Source organism: Anser cygnoides, chromosome 10, assembly GCF_040182565.1.
Source record: "Anser cygnoides isolate HZ-2024a breed goose chromosome 10, Taihu_goose_T2T_genome, whole genome shotgun sequence".
Classification (NCBI taxonomy): Eukaryota; Metazoa; Chordata; class Aves; order Anseriformes; family Anatidae; genus Anser; species Anser cygnoides.
In genome coordinates, this window is record NC_089882.1 from 15588684 (window position 1) to 15603927 (window position 15244).

General features: G+C 40.3%; 1 protein-coding gene across 5 annotated transcripts in view; it reads left to right on the forward strand.

Moving 5' to 3' along the window:
* Positions 1-15244, forward strand: part of DCAF1 (DDB1 and CUL4 associated factor 1) — a 57242-nt gene that overhangs the window by 37075 nt on the left and 4923 nt on the right. For 3 of the 5 annotated variants that reach the window (XM_013191990.3, XM_013191989.3, XM_067002958.1), the window contains exons 20-22: positions 41-145; positions 919-992; positions 1993-2097. In XM_013191990.3, the coding sequence (XP_013047444.2) occupies positions 41-145; positions 919-992; positions 1993-2097 (284 nt within the window). Of the gene's footprint in view, positions 1-40; positions 146-918; positions 993-1992; positions 2098-7178; positions 7232-10834; positions 10935-15244 lie in introns of all 5 variants that reach the window. The other 2 variants (XR_010833870.1, XM_067002959.1) reach the window with 2 other exon arrangements.

The following is a 15244-nucleotide window of genomic DNA, read 5'->3' on the forward strand; positions in this document are numbered from 1 at the left end:
GTGGAAGGTGGGTTGGTAGAATAATCTTTCCTTGTATCAGCTATGTTGCAGGCAGATGATGAAGATGACCTTTTGGAGGAGAGAATGAGAAGTCCCTTTGGCTCTTCTTTCAGGACATTCAATGCAACCGATTATAAACCTATAGGTAAGAGTAAAAGAGGAGCAAATAGCCTGGTCTGGAGGTTTGAAGTTTTATTGAAAGTTCTTAGTAACACTTACTTCTTCCTCCCCTCTGCATATGTGACAAAACAATTTTTGCTATGATCTGTTCTGATCAAAACATTAATGTTGGGTTTGATGCTGAAATAGGTTCAAGTATCATCTGTTCACTGTGTGAACTCCGTTACTTGCTACCATTCAGCAGTTCTGGCTTTATTTTCCTTTCTTTTTTCCAAGCAGGACATAATCTGAGGTAGTAGGTCATTTGGCCAAGATGTCATTGCTTGTAATTTCAGGAAGGAACTTTTTTTATTTTCATCTTATTTTCCTTTTGCTTCCAGCATTTCCCCATGCTGGTAGTCCAAAATGTCAGTTTGGCCTTGAGCTTGCAGAGCTTCTGCAGCTATGCTAATGACTGCTATAGACATAAATGTGGCTTTTGCTGTTGAAAGGAGGTACAGCTCATAACTCAGTCCTCTGGTTGCCACCTGTCTTGGAAGATTATCTGTTATTTACAGTGCTTAGGGAAGTCAGTACATCTATTACCAAGGGAGGAGGCACTGTGGAGACCAGATTAAGAAATTACCTTTTTTTTTAGTCTCCAGCACTTCTGTTCTTTATTACAGGTTGAGTTGTTACAAATGTCCATTTCACTCAGATAGTTATCTGCTTTTAGATATATATGATTAGATCTTGTCTTCTAGCAAGCATTAAGTAATATGCAATTAATCACTGAGTTCATTTTATGATGTTTTCCAGCTACCATAGATGTAAAGAGGAATATCTTTGATTTGTGCACAGACAGCAAAGACTGCTATCTGGCTGTCATTGAGGTAAAGGAGCTAACTGTGATCTGTGTGCCATGCTTTTTCCCTTCTTTTTAAAACCTTTGGAACTGATGATGCTGGAATTCCTACTGTTAAATTTGCATCCTAAGTGGTGGTGCTGTTTTGATGGTGTTAAAGGTGCTGTTCAATTCATTTGTCCATCCACAGTTTACGCTTAAAAGCTATCTTTTTCTGCCTCTGATTCCTTGAACTTCCAAACATGTACACTTCTGTTCTTCAAACGCTTCCCACTTTAAAATCACTGTGCAGTGGCTTTGCTACTCAGAAACACAGAAATGCATTTTTTGCTATTTATATTAATAATTTCCTATTAAAATTTGCACTACATCAAATACCTGGAAAATGCTATCTACCTTGGACTTCCCATGGAGCTTTTCTGTGGATCTCTTTCTTTTTCTTTCTCACTTATTTTCCTAGCAAAATCCCAGAAGCTAAGAACTTGAAGCAGAAATCACTAAGTGAAACTTTTTGTTTGTTGGGGGGGAGGAGAAGTCACATTCAACTAATGGATCCAGTTCTTTGCTCTTTAATATGTTGTCAGTACTCAGTTTCCTGAACTGGCTATATACATGTGGCCAACGGGGTCATCAGACTGCTGTCTTCTGTGACTTTTTGTTTGGCAGTTTTTAGTCTTCTCTCAAGGCATACAGTTCAGTGATACGGTAGGGAGGCACATATGAAAAGAAGTGTTGTGCGGTTAGGTGAGGACTAACCCACAGTGTGTTCAGAATCCAATAAGGGTTTTATTAAGTCTATGTGTAAGAGCACAACTCATGGATGACAGAAGCAGAAAGTAGATATTTACGACAGTCCTTAGCTAGTCCTTGAAAATGAAAAGACTGTCTTTTAGTGCTAATTGTATAGCTGCTAGTAAATGGGAGGGAAGGATTTTAGTAGTGTTTCTGTAGTTGAAATCAGATATAGCATTGAATATGCATGCAAAACTGAATGCCTGGGACTAACTGTGTGGGCGTTTCCCCTTCAGAATCAAGGAAGCATGGATACCATGAACATGGATACAGTTTGCAGACTGTATGAAGTGGGCCGGCAGCGTTTGGCAGAAGATGAAGAGGATGAAGAAGAAGATCAGGTGAGAAGCATGGCGTTAACCTGCTTGCTTAAGAGTAGCTGTTATGCAAATATGTGAGGCCACAGGTGTTCAGTTATGACCCATAAGCTACAAATGCCTCGTTTGGTCCCATCTATTGTGAAGCAGATCACTTTACTTTCAGTTTAAACTAAGACTATCAGTACTGGACCTATGTGTACAGTAACTTTGTGCACTGCAAACTGATGTGGTAACTTATAGTTTATTAATTTTCAGAAGTGTTTTAATCTTGATCAGAAACTTTGCTGTTTGTTCTTTTTTGTTTTTAAAATATTCTGACACGCAGTAGTGACAATAATGTTTGAGGTTTTCCTTTTTTCAGTTTAAGTATGCCCAAGTCTTGTGGTTGGGCCTAACATCTCACCAGTTTCCAGTGAGACACAGCATGTGACCAATGCAATGAAACTGCACAGTTTTTCTACACAGCAGAATGTCTTAGAAATTCTAAAGAAAGCAGTAGGTTTGCATTGGGATGTGATGGTTTTCCTTCTCAAATCAGCCATATGAACTCTGACAACCTGACAAAAGAGCTAAGAACTGCGCTAAGTGCTCCTCAGGGTGCAGCTGGTGGAATACAGAACAGCACAGAATACTTATTACAATACAATGAGAATTAAGGATAAATTTGTAGCTTTTTGGGGATCGGGTGTTTTTTGAACAGGCAAAGGCTTTATGCTTCAATTTCTCAAAGATTTTAAATCCATTATTCTCTGCTCTTTGTTGTCTGCGTTCTAGTAAATTGCCAAGGCAGTTGACTCTGGCGCAGACGTTCTGCAGCGGAGTGGGGAATTGTGGCTTGCAAGGGGTTTCCTGCATTTGAGGCAGCTGAGGGAGGTAGTGGAACTCAGTGGATGGGGGAAAGGAAGGCTGTAGATGTGGTCTACCTAGACTTCAGTAAGGCTGTTGACACCATTTCACACAGTGTACTCCTGGAGAAGCTGGCTGCTCAAGGTTTGGATGGGTTTGCACTGTGTTGGGATAAAAACTGGCTGGGTGGCCAGATCCAAAGAGTTGTGGTGAATGGAGCTAAACGCAGTTGGAGGCCAGTCGCTAGTGGGCACCCCCAGGGCTCAGTACCGGGGCTGGTTCTCTTCAACATCTTCATCAATGATCTGGACGAGGGGATTGAGTGCTCCCTCAGTAAGTTCTCAGACAACACCAAGTTAGGTGCATGTGTTGATCTGCTCGAGGTAGGAGGGCTATGCAGAGGGATCTGGATAGGCTGGACCGATGGGCTGAGGCCAACTGTATGAAGTTTAACAAGGCCAAGTGCTGGGTCCTGCACCTGGGGCACAACAACCCCAAGTAGTGCTACAGGTCAGGGACAGAGTGGCTGAAAAGCTGCCCGGAGGAAAGGGCCCTGGGGGTATTGGTCGATAGCCTGCTGAACATGAGCCAGCAGTGTGCTCAGGTGGCCAAGAAGGCCAACAGCATCCTGGCTTGTATCAGAAATAGCATGGCCAGCAGGACCAGGGAGGTGATTGTCCCTCTGTACTCGGCTCTGGTGAGGCCGCACCTCGAGTGCTGTGTTCAGTTTTGGGCCCCTTGCTACAAGAAGGACATCGAGGTGCTGGAGCCCGTCCAGAGACGGGCAGTGAAGCTGGTGAGGGGTCTGGAGAACAAGTCCTGTGAGGAGCGGCTGCGGGAACTAGGGTTGTTTCACTTGGAGCAAAGAAGGCTCAGGGGAGACCTTATTGGGCCCTACAATTGCCTTAAAGGACAAAAAAATTCCTCACTGAAAGGGTTGTGAAGTATCGGAACAGGCTGCTCAGGGAGGTGGTTGAGTCACCGTCCATGGAGGTCTTCAAGAAGTGTGTAGATGCGGAGTTTAGTGACATGGTTTAATGATGGGCTTGGCAATGCTAGGTGAAAGGTTGGGCCAGATGATCTTAGAGGTCTTTTCCAACCTGAATGATTCTGTGATTCTATATATTTGCATTTCCCATGAGAAAGCTGACTTTGCCTTTTCTCCAACGAATGCCAGAAGGTAATATTTTGGTATTTTTCACAATGTGTGGAAAGATGGATTTCTGATAACCCTTTTCGTCTTGTTGCTATGTTAAAACTTTCACTTTATAGTTCAGAACACTGGACAGCAGATCCATGGAAAGTAATTTTCTTTGCAGGTAGCTGTTCCTGTTACAATTTCACTATAATTCTTAAGATAAAATAGTAGTGTGGTTTTCCCTCCTGTCCTCTGTGCAAGGATGCAACTGAAATCTTGGAATTGTCAGTCACTGTTTCTGTCCCTAGACTGGTTGGATTCAGTTCAGGAACTTTTAGATTGGGTGAAGAGTAGGATTCCTTGTGAAACAGTGAAGGGTGTTGGGGGGGGGAATAACTGTTCTTTCCAAAGTGTTTCTACTTTTCAGCCATCCAGTGCTCGCCTCAGATAGGCGTTAGTTTCCATTTTTGTCTCTGCTTCCACTGTTTTTCTCTTATGTTCAGTTTCAGTGAGCATATGCACATTTTCTTTATAAAAATCCTTGTAGTAGAAATTGATGTTGAATTGTACAATGATTAACTAGCAGCTATTGAGACACCGGGTTGTGATGTCACTGGTAGGTGTTGACTGAAGTGGAGATGTGTATTTGTGGCAGAGGACACAGTCTGAATGCTGCTGGTTCCAGGCTGTAACACAAGGTACCAAGCAAAGATCTATTGGATAGATTGATCTTTGATCTGTCTATCGTCCATCAAATGTGACTGGGGAGGCTTCCTACAAAAAGAGGCGGCCCCAGATGTAATTTAAGCATGCCAAAAGCTTTTCAGGAAAGCTTATGGAGTATTCAAGCAAAGCTGCCTCTGGGATCAGTTGGCAAGCTAAGAAGAGTAACTAGAGGACTGCACATAATTGCTGCTTTTTATGGTCTTCATTTCTGAAGTGTATGGATGTTTCCTAGACAGGAACTGTCTTTTAGGAATGGTTGCAATCTAGTTTCTTTAATAAGAGTTCTGACTTTAATATTACATTTATGAATCCAAATTCCATTCAGTCTATTTTAGCAACATAAACTGAAAACCTTGCACTCTGTCATGTAGCTATTCATTGCTGTTCCTCCAGAGTTGTTCTAGTCCATCTGATACAGGCTTACAAAATACATCTTTTGTCTCCATAGAGACGTCCTGCATTGAGCTAGAATGAGTAGAAAACTTCCAGAATTAAGACAGTATCTCTCTGGGTCCCTTGCTTGTTAAGGTCAACCAGGGTAATTTGTTTCCTGATGAAAAAGACCTTTATCTGTATACATACACTCACACAGATGTAGGTGTAATGTACTTTCCTGATCAATTTCTGCGACTTAGGCTTTGAAAAATTGGAATGAACTTTCAAACTTGTTGGGACTTGTCACAGATATTATAAAACACCTGGCTAAAAGATGCTTTCTGAGCTTTTTCATTAAAATGGTGGAGGGGAAATTCATTTGAATCAACATTAAATATGGTACCTCTCTGGTCAAGATTTTCAGAGTACATATTGATCTATTTGGCCCCTGTATCCTAACACTTTATGCAGGTATATTTTTGTGTAAGATCTACGTGTGTTCATAAGTACATTTTTTTGCCTGTACAGAAGCAGTAAGTGTGCAAGTAGAAGCAGGCTTGCTTGGGCAAGCCCTGTTTAGAAGTCACATGATACGGAAGAAAGGCACTTTAAAAATTGGGTTTGAGGAAAGTTAGCCATAAGAACTGTGGAGAAAAATATCTGCCTGACATTTTGACAAGGGTCAGATAATAGGTCTGTAATATAGGTCTCTGACAATTTTTTGAAAAGCAAAAGCTGAGTCCTTAAAAATAGGCCAGATATTTATAGGCCACACATCCCTGCTGCCTTTCAATTCATTCTCCTACTTCAGTTAAGAAACAAAACAACTATATTACTCCCCCTTTCTCAAGTTAACCTTGTAAAATCAACCGATCTGTTACACAAATTACCCACTAATTAAATGATCAGGCTGATTTGGCTGGCTTGTGTATGGCACTGTTGTGCTAAATCCTTTTGCTTTTGTTTGAAATACTTGAGAAGAACAGCACTGTTGCTGGGCTCTTCCTTTGCTGTTACACCAGCCTTTCATACTAGATCTCTAGAAAGCTGCATCTCGAGTTGTGGCCAGTAATCCACTATTGTCAGGATTTGTTAATCAAAACAAATGCTGAATGGATACTGATGCTCTGTGGTCCATACCTACTGTAGTAACTGAAGGAAAGTGAAGAGGTGACATGCTCAGCAAGAGGTGATAGGTAAGCTTTTTTTGGCTGGATATTATACACGGCAGAAAGACTAGTATTTTATAGCAGAGAACTTTAATTTCAGCTTTTTATGCATCATTTCACTGTTGGCTGAGTATCTAAAGGGGTCCGACAGTGACCGATGGTCTCACTTGCAAGTATTTGCATGTTCCGCTGTGGGGAAATAGGCTGAGTTCCCCATTATTCAGGCTGCAGCAAGACCCTCCTCCTCATGCATTTGCCCCTATTCTGATTGACTCTGAGAGACTTCACAAAAACAAGATGGGTATTCGAGCTACTCATACCAATGCTGGGCCATCTTTTGGTTGTTAGTTTGCTTAATTCTTCAGTTCCCTTTCTTGGCTGATTGGTCTGTCTGGTGTAGTTAGGCAGACCAAGAATTGATGCAAAGAAAAGTGAACGTACTGATCTGACGTAGAAGTGGTGCGTGGCAGTTGCTGTGGGCAAGAAAAGGAGACCTCAGAAATATTAAACAATCAGAAAAGCTAACAAAAGTGAACTGGACTGGCTGACCACAGAGTGGAGGCAAAACTGGGAAAATGAAGTCTGGATAACAATCATCTTCTGAGTTAGTTAAAGGATTTTTAGTGTCTGTATTTTTACCTCTTTTAGTTTTTCTTTTCCGTATTAGTTCTTTAAGACCTCTTTTTTTTTCTCTCTGTAGTACATGATATGGATGATGTTACACCTGTGAGGCTCAAGTATTCGCAGTTATTCTTGTGTTTAGATAGATTTATGGCTTCAGCAGCAGATTGCGATTGCCACACTTAGCTGTCCCTGTCCTATAAAGTGTGTTCTGCTTCTTTTGCCAGAACTGAAGAACTTAATAATCCTGCACTGCTTCTGGGCTATCTAAGTGGTGATGGTAGGTGTGTAATTCATCTTTTTACATTGGTTTGGAAAATTCTGGGTGATATGAAATGAAAGCTTTGGAGTTAAGGCAGTAAGTACTCACTAGAGAATTGTCATTCTCACATATGCTTTAGCCAGGATGGAGAATGGTTTTCTTTGTGTGTTCTTTGTGATCCCAGTTTTGACTTTTATTTTTGGAATCTACCTGCCTATCTGCCTGCAACAGCAATTCCACTGGATTTTTATTGCCGTTGTTTTGTTACAGGCATGTTTTCATGCAGGTATTTGCTGGGAAGGGGATGGGTCACTTTAATCCATTTGGCAGCTTGTGCCAAATCACCACCTTGATTTGATGGTTCTCAGCAACTGCTGAATGGTGACTTGCATATTCCTCAAAGCAGACGGTGACTCTGGAGTGAGATTTATTATCATCAGATGCATATGGTCATGTTACAATGAAAACATTTCATTGGCAAAACAAAGTAGTGGTCAAAGAGTCCCAGCTGAACAGGCCAATCCAACAGAGGCCCAGTTACTTCGAAGGTTTTGTGCATCTGTGTCATGGATACTTTTTCATTCATAACAGGTGAGTAATTATTGTTAGACAGGCTAAACTCACTTACACAGACTAAGAGAATAACTGGGTTTTATTTCTTCACTCCATTTTTTGCCTCTGACATGCCACATCCTGTATTAAATCTGCACATACTTAACTTCTGCATAGAAGCCTGTGGTGAGATTCCTTGCTTGTTACATATGGCAACTCCTGTACGTTCCCAGGCTTCTGTGTTTTTAGTACTTTGACCTCCATAAATGGCTGTGAAGAAATTCTGATGCTGGAGTAGCCAAGAAGCTAAAAGGAGGTGCAGCCTTTTAATGTGAAGGAGAGGTGTACTTAGAATGAATTTAATGGAATGGTAATAGAAAGTGAGTTAGGGCTTGCTAGCCGAGGGGAGGGAGGGGGACTAGGTAATTCAGAAGGTAAAATTCCTTGAATACTTGACCCCCTAGAAGGACCGTCGGCTATATTTTAAGCTTTTTCTACTGTGCATTGTTCAGGGAGTGTTAAGAAGTAGGTAGGGGAGGAAACTGGATAGAGGACCCTGAAGTGTTTGAAAAACAGACATTGTCACTCCTGAGAGTTGCATAGCAAAGGATCAGAAAGTACTAATGTGCTACATGGTGGTTTGGAAACAGAACAATTGTCAGAAGATGTGACAAGGGGATCGTCTGTGGAGAAAGATAAATTATAAGAAGAAGAAGAGATTTATTCCTCTGGAGTGAAAAATACTCTTCAGTGAATTTGTATTGGAACAACAATTGTATGTTCTTTTTATGAAGGCAAAGCCCCTTCCTGTGCTGGAAAAGAGATAGTAATTTAAGTAATACTGTTATTTTGGAAGAAGTCAGATTACTAAAAATGAGTTTGCTTTTCTCAAGGGGGAAGAGGATGAAAGAGAGGGTAAAGTATTTGCTTTTGCAGGAGACCACCTACTAGTTTAAATTCAATAAATTAGTGTGACTCTGGGAAACGTTTTTTTTAAAACGAAAGTTTATAGAAGCATATGTTTACTGCCACACAATTACACTTACAGAGCTATGAATAGCCAGAAGTGAATTAAATGAGCTGAAAGATTTGAAAATGTGGTGGAAGTTTCAGTGATATTTGATTAACCATTTTGCAAGTAGAGGAAAAGGTAACCTCTCAAATGAAACTAAAAATAGAGTAATATATTAGGATTCAAACTGACAGTTGCAATGGGAAGTGTGTTTTCAGAGGAAGGGACTGTTGCTGGAAAGTGTCTGCAGGGGAGAGGTGTTGACTTGGAATTGATGACAGGAGGTGAGGATGGGGCTGGGGAAGGAGCAGCCAGGAGCTGATGACAGCTGAACACTTCATATAGCAGTAGCAAAGGAAACTCAGCAGAGAACAGTTAACACAAGGACTTGTTTTGGACTGAAATCAACCCCTGGTGAGGAAGAAAAAAGTGAGCTGAGGTCTCAAATTCTGTTCATCTGATCATAGAAAATTTTGAATTCTGGAAATGTAAGAAAACACTATGAAAGGTCTTAAGACTGCTTGTAAAGTAAGCTGCTACAATTTATATTTCTGTTGTATCTCTTTCCACTCTGAATACGAAATGAGCAAAGTTTGAAAATTGTACGAAAAACATGATGGGAACTTAGACTACGTGTGTACCATGTCCTCTATGTTTTGTTTAAAATCTGTTTTGGTAAGATATGTATTGAATAGAAAAGAATTCTGTTACTTGTTGGAAGCTTTCTTCTAATGCAGTTGAGTTTGCAGAAGGTCACTTCAGTTCAGGGACATGTGGAGAAGCACACTGTGGATTCAGTGGTGTACAAGCTTAATAAATTAGATCTGACTGAAAGGTGTCTGGTGGACCAATGTTTCTGAGATGTTGGAGACCTACAGGATTTTACAGAATCTGTGCATATTATCTCAGGGAAGAGGAAATTGGGCTCAACCATAGTTGACATCTGAGATCAGTTTTCAGTGCGTTGCAGTTGGTATATGGTATTGTCCTGTCTAATGAGTAGGAATAGCTTCTCCCAATTCATCAGTAATACAGAAAACACACAAGTAGATTGATACATAGAGGGAATTGTCTATGTTTCAGAAAAGAAACTCTTGGGAAATTCAGAAAATCTAATTTTCTTAGTATTCTGTGCTTCTGTAGGTGATGATTTATTCTTTTTAATCATCCTCTGGCAAAGCTTCTTCCCTGGAAGCTGCAGTAAGGAGAGTATTGAACAGCTTCGGGAGAACTTGGAAGCTTTTCTGTTGGGTGTTGTTTACTTGGGAAAGTTTGCTGATCCCATTCTAGTTGTGCCACAATCTGTTGTCCACATATACAAAATATAATCTGGAATAAGGTTATTTCTGCTCCTTTGGCTAGGAGACTTGCAACCTTAGCTTGAGATGTAACTGCAGTGCCAAAATATGTTGTAAATTCTGCCTAGTGAAAAAATATTTTGCATCAGAGTTTAAGTGAAGGTTGGAGGTTTTCCTGAGGTTTTGCATGTTGTGTTGAGAGAGATGAACACCAGTGAATGTGTTAAGTATCAATAACCTGTACTACCCAACAAGACAACTTCAGTGAATTTTGTATGTGCAAAATAAATGGGTGAAGGAGAACAGTAAGACAGTCTATGATGATGATGAAAGCGTATGTGAAGGGCAAGTGAAGTTGCATGCAAATCTGAATGATATCCAAGAATAATATGGAAGTAAGTATATAAAGCTTGAACCAGAGCAAAAGTTATTTACTAAGCTGTGAACAGGAGGTAAATACTGACAACATGAATTAGGTGAAGCATTTCTTGCTATAGCACTGCCACCCCCATGTATGCCATTCCTTAATGGGATGGCGTTTAGTTTTTTCCTGTGTAGCTATAAACAATAAATCATTTGAGCTGAATCTATTGTGCTTTCTGAATATTTATTTAAGATTGGCAAAGGGTAGTAGAGTTAAGTTACTGGTAATTTGCTTGGAGATGATCTTGAGATAATCTTTTACTAAGTAACTAACTGTTCTGATTCTGTAAGCTAGATGTCCAGCTTTTCTTATACTCCATCTCTGTAAATCTGCAGGTGCATTCAAAAGCTGACGTGAATCACTTGCCGTCTTAATCATCCTTGAAGTAGTTCCAGGGGCATGGACTGTGTTGAGAAGTGATTTATTTGTTACTGTGTAAGTGAATTAGGGGGTTTTGGTAAGTTAGCGAGTGTTGAGAGATGTCTCTAAGACACAAGTCACAATTGAATCAAGTTGTCCCATGCTGCAGTCTTGCACTAGAAGAACTGATAGTTCTTGCATAATTTATACTTGCATAAAGTGTGTAACTGATGGTACTACACATAACTGAGATATTTACTTAAGACTTTGAGTTGAACAGAGTTTTGTATAGATGACCTTTTTTCAACTTAAGCTTGCCTTTATTTTTTTTCAAATTAAATTGTTAGTTCAGTCAATTTTGAGGTTAAACTGGGGCCCGTCCCTTTGGAGACATTCTACTTATATCTGTGGATAGCTGTTCTGTACTAAAGTTGAACCATTCCTCTTTATCATCCCCTTATTTTTTGTTTTTTTGTTCACTTTACACTGTCAGTTTTGTCTGTGTTTATTGACTTATTTTTTGCAATCTTTTTGTGGGGTGAACTCATCACTGCAAGTATTTATGTAGAGAAGTAGAGCCAGGTAGCCATTTTGTGTATGAAATAAGGTGGGTGCTTACTAGATGATTATTCCTTTTATTATAATTGCTACGCTGTGTTCTTGAAGAGCAGAAAGAGTTGGCTGTCCAGGTGTACGGATACTGTAATGACTTCTGCACTGCAGCTTTTGTGTGGTGACATTTCTATACGCCGGGGATGCAGAAGAGTAACACTGGTACAGTATTGTGAAGACAACACTGAAAAATATTAGTATTTGTATTCACTAGTTTATATTTTACATAATTTATATTATATATTGTTTTATATACAATATATATTTGTATATAGCTTAATACATATCTATAGAATGTATAAGAATGGATTTGAGCCTTGTTAGTGATCAGTGAGTGCTGTAGTTTAAATTGTTCCACATCTTGCATGTAACTATCAAAGTAGTGTGAGAAAAATCTCAATAATTTTCTTCAGACAGGATCTTCTGTGAAGCTATTTTATTCACAATTGCAATGGGCGGCGTCCTGCAAGCAGGAGCGCCCAGTAAGTTTATCCTAACCTTATATCCCCTACTACCTGACACCCTGATTTCTCCCGTTTCCTCACTGGCTGACTATGACAGGTTCACAACCTACTTGATGCACTTCTATACCCTACATGTACAATTTTACTTGATCAACCGTTAATTCCTCCTTTTCCTTTTTTTTCCTCCTTCTCTCGTGACTAGAGGGCCCGTGATTTTTGTTCTTACTAATTTTGCACTGCTCATCCTGTTTTTCTTAGCTATCCTCCTTATTCTGGGACGGTGGGACCTTCCCCTTATCTGTTTAACATACTCTCCACTGCTATGCTGCACAATCACTTTTGAATACGCGAGGTTATTGGAATTTTCCACTGCAAAAACACCTATTGCAAAAACACAACTTTGTTTCTCAGAAAAGTAGAGCTTCCTTAAGTTAGTTTGGGAATCTACAAGCAATTAATGTATCAGAATTGCTGTAACTAAAATGGGCAGCAGTGCTGGGCTCTGAAGGATAGAAGGATATCTGCAGGCATCTAGAGGAGTTAACGATGGCTAAAACAATTCCTTGAGGGGTTGTGGTTGGTTTTTTAGTGATCCGGAGTTTGCTGATCCTTGGGTACCATGTACCAGTTTGCTTATCTTCACTGTGGAATACAGGTGTGTGCGTGTTTGGCAGATGTGCATGCTGATTCTGCCTTCTGGCAGCACCTATGCCATTGCCCAAAGCTCTTGGGAAGTCCCGATGAGTTAGGAGCTTGCTTTGCAGGTTTTTCCTTCACAAATCTAGATGTGGTTTGGAATAACTGTTCTGCCTGTCCTCCTTGTGACACTGCGCAAGGATTTTTTTCACAGATCTTAATTAGTACGCCTGTGGGTTGTCGGTGAAGATGACATGCCTTTTTTTATCTGTATTTGGATCCCTTGTGTGAGACAGTTGTGTTATCTGATGAGGATATAGCCTAAATATTGCTTAATAGGCTGGGTGTCATTTACAGATGATGGTGTGAGGCAGTAGCAAGTGGAGGCTTTCTCAGCTGTGTGTCCCACAGCTTGGGTTGGGGTGCACAAACTCAGTGTACTTTCCCGAGAAACATCTTGGCACGTGCGTGTAAGCCTTGTGCTCCGGGCTGGAGCATCGCAGTGTGTCTGCAGAGTTCTGTGCCTGTAGGTCGTTCAGAAATTAATGCAGAATTAACTTACCTGGTACTTAGCAGAAGCACCGCAGTTTCCTGGTTCCTGTTTGTGTTCTTTGAAACACGACAAGGTATGGGTTTCTCAGTGACAGCACTCCTCTTGAACTGTGATCTGTGTCGTTCAGCTCAGCAATAATCTGCAGGGTGCACGTTAGGTACACAGCTCTGTCTGTTACATGCACACCTGACTTCTTGTAGCATGGCTTTCACATTATTTTCTGGTTCTGATTTACCAAGGACAGGTATAATCGTGATCTCATGTTACCATTCTTAGGTGGTTTTTAAAGGAGTGGTGGACTGATTTTAATCATGTGCTTCAAATTGAATAATTTAAAGTGGAAAGGAGGAAGCATTGATTTCAGTTCTCTAGTCTTCTGTTTCTATTTGTATTTTCACAGAGGATTTTTCCTCACTGATTAGCGTGATCCTTCAAAGTTAATTTGCAGCTAAATGCACCCTTTCCGTGTAATTCTCCAGCTAAACGAAATCTTCAGCTTCATACAAATGCCATTTCATCCTGCATTTGAAGGATAGTATTGCTGTGCATGTCTTGCCTTAAGCTTGAATGGCAATGTTAATAAAACAGGTTTTCAATTTGTTATCGATGCATTAAATGTGAAACAATCAAATTGTTATTTTGATATTTTCACTTAAGTTGTGGGATAGGTTTAGGAAAAAATGCTTTCAGAAATCCAGCAGGTGTGGAAACAAAGCAGGTACCTAGCTCATTTCAGAATCCTTTAGGTTTCCACTATGTGGACTTTAAGTGAATCTCGTAGACTGTATGCTTTTTTTCCTAATGTCTATGGTAGTGTCTCTATCTCCAGACACTGTAAAACTTGGCTTTGTCTTTTCCAAGCTTTTAAAAATGAATTGGTCTCCTCTTTTCCAGCTTCAGGGTTGTTTAGAGACTGAAAAAGGAAAATAAACTCCCCTGCCTTTTCAGTTTTCAATCAGTATTTCAATTCTGAATAGAGTAATGAAGTTTAAGACAGTGGTCTCTCTGCAGACACTGCATAGAGCAAAAGCAGAAGTTATTAAGGTGATAGCTTTTATGCTCGATTCAATGTATTTCATTGGGAAGGAGGAAAATTGTACTTAATATGGCACTGCAGTTTAAAACGGCAAGTAAGATGGTTCCCACTCCTGGTGCACGTACAATTCAAAAAGCAACGTCCTTTTATTTGAGAACTCATTGACTCAAAGTGAAATTTGCAGTTGCTAAAAATAAGCATAACACACGTTATTAGAATTTCATATTTAACATAAACTCTTTCAGAAAGAAAACTGTGTGGAGCAAACTGATGTTGTTGTTCTGTAATCTCTAGTTTAAATAATGCACACTTCAGGTCCAAAGTGAAGGGACAGTAGAACTTGCCCAGGCTTTTTGCATGCCTTGTTTCTTTTGCCTGTGACAGATGTTGCATGTGTGGGGGTGTTTTTTCTTTTTTTTTATAGCACTAACTGAAGAAAAAGTAGGCTGGGTGGTGTGTGTGAAAGTACGTTTTTTTTGCCTTATGGATCTGGAAATTCAGTAGTTAAAACACAGTGTGAATGGAGTGAGCTGGAAGACCAAACTAACCCTTGCAGTGGATTGTTAAATATCAATCTTAACTGCTTCAGAAGTACATAAAAATGTGTTCCCTTCCCCAACCAAAGGGGCAAGTAAGACTGAATGACTTAAGAGCTGCCTTCTTGCCCCATGAGTGTGTTCTGTTAAAGAAAAGGGCTGTGACTCTGGGGAGATGCACAGGTCTCCGCAACCCTTTGTCTGAGTCTTCCTGCGGCTTGGCTTGGCCTGTGCTGCCGCTTCTGGCCTCTTGTTTGTCCGGAAAGATGATAGGATTGTAACAGCTTCTTCTTACTCGGCTTTATCTGCTAGACCTGGATTTCTGGGTTTGATCTGTACAATGAGAAATTAAGTTGCTTTACTGAATGCAAATTCTTACGATTTGGTAGTAGGAAAAAGAAAGATCGTGATCCACAGATAAATGCCAAAGATGAGGCTACCAAGCTGCTTTAAGCAGGTGTATCATCCTCAGCTGAGTGATTCAGGAGTTGGTATAGGCTGATATTCTCTTTAGCTACATTTACCATGGCTGGTATTGGAGAGGAGCC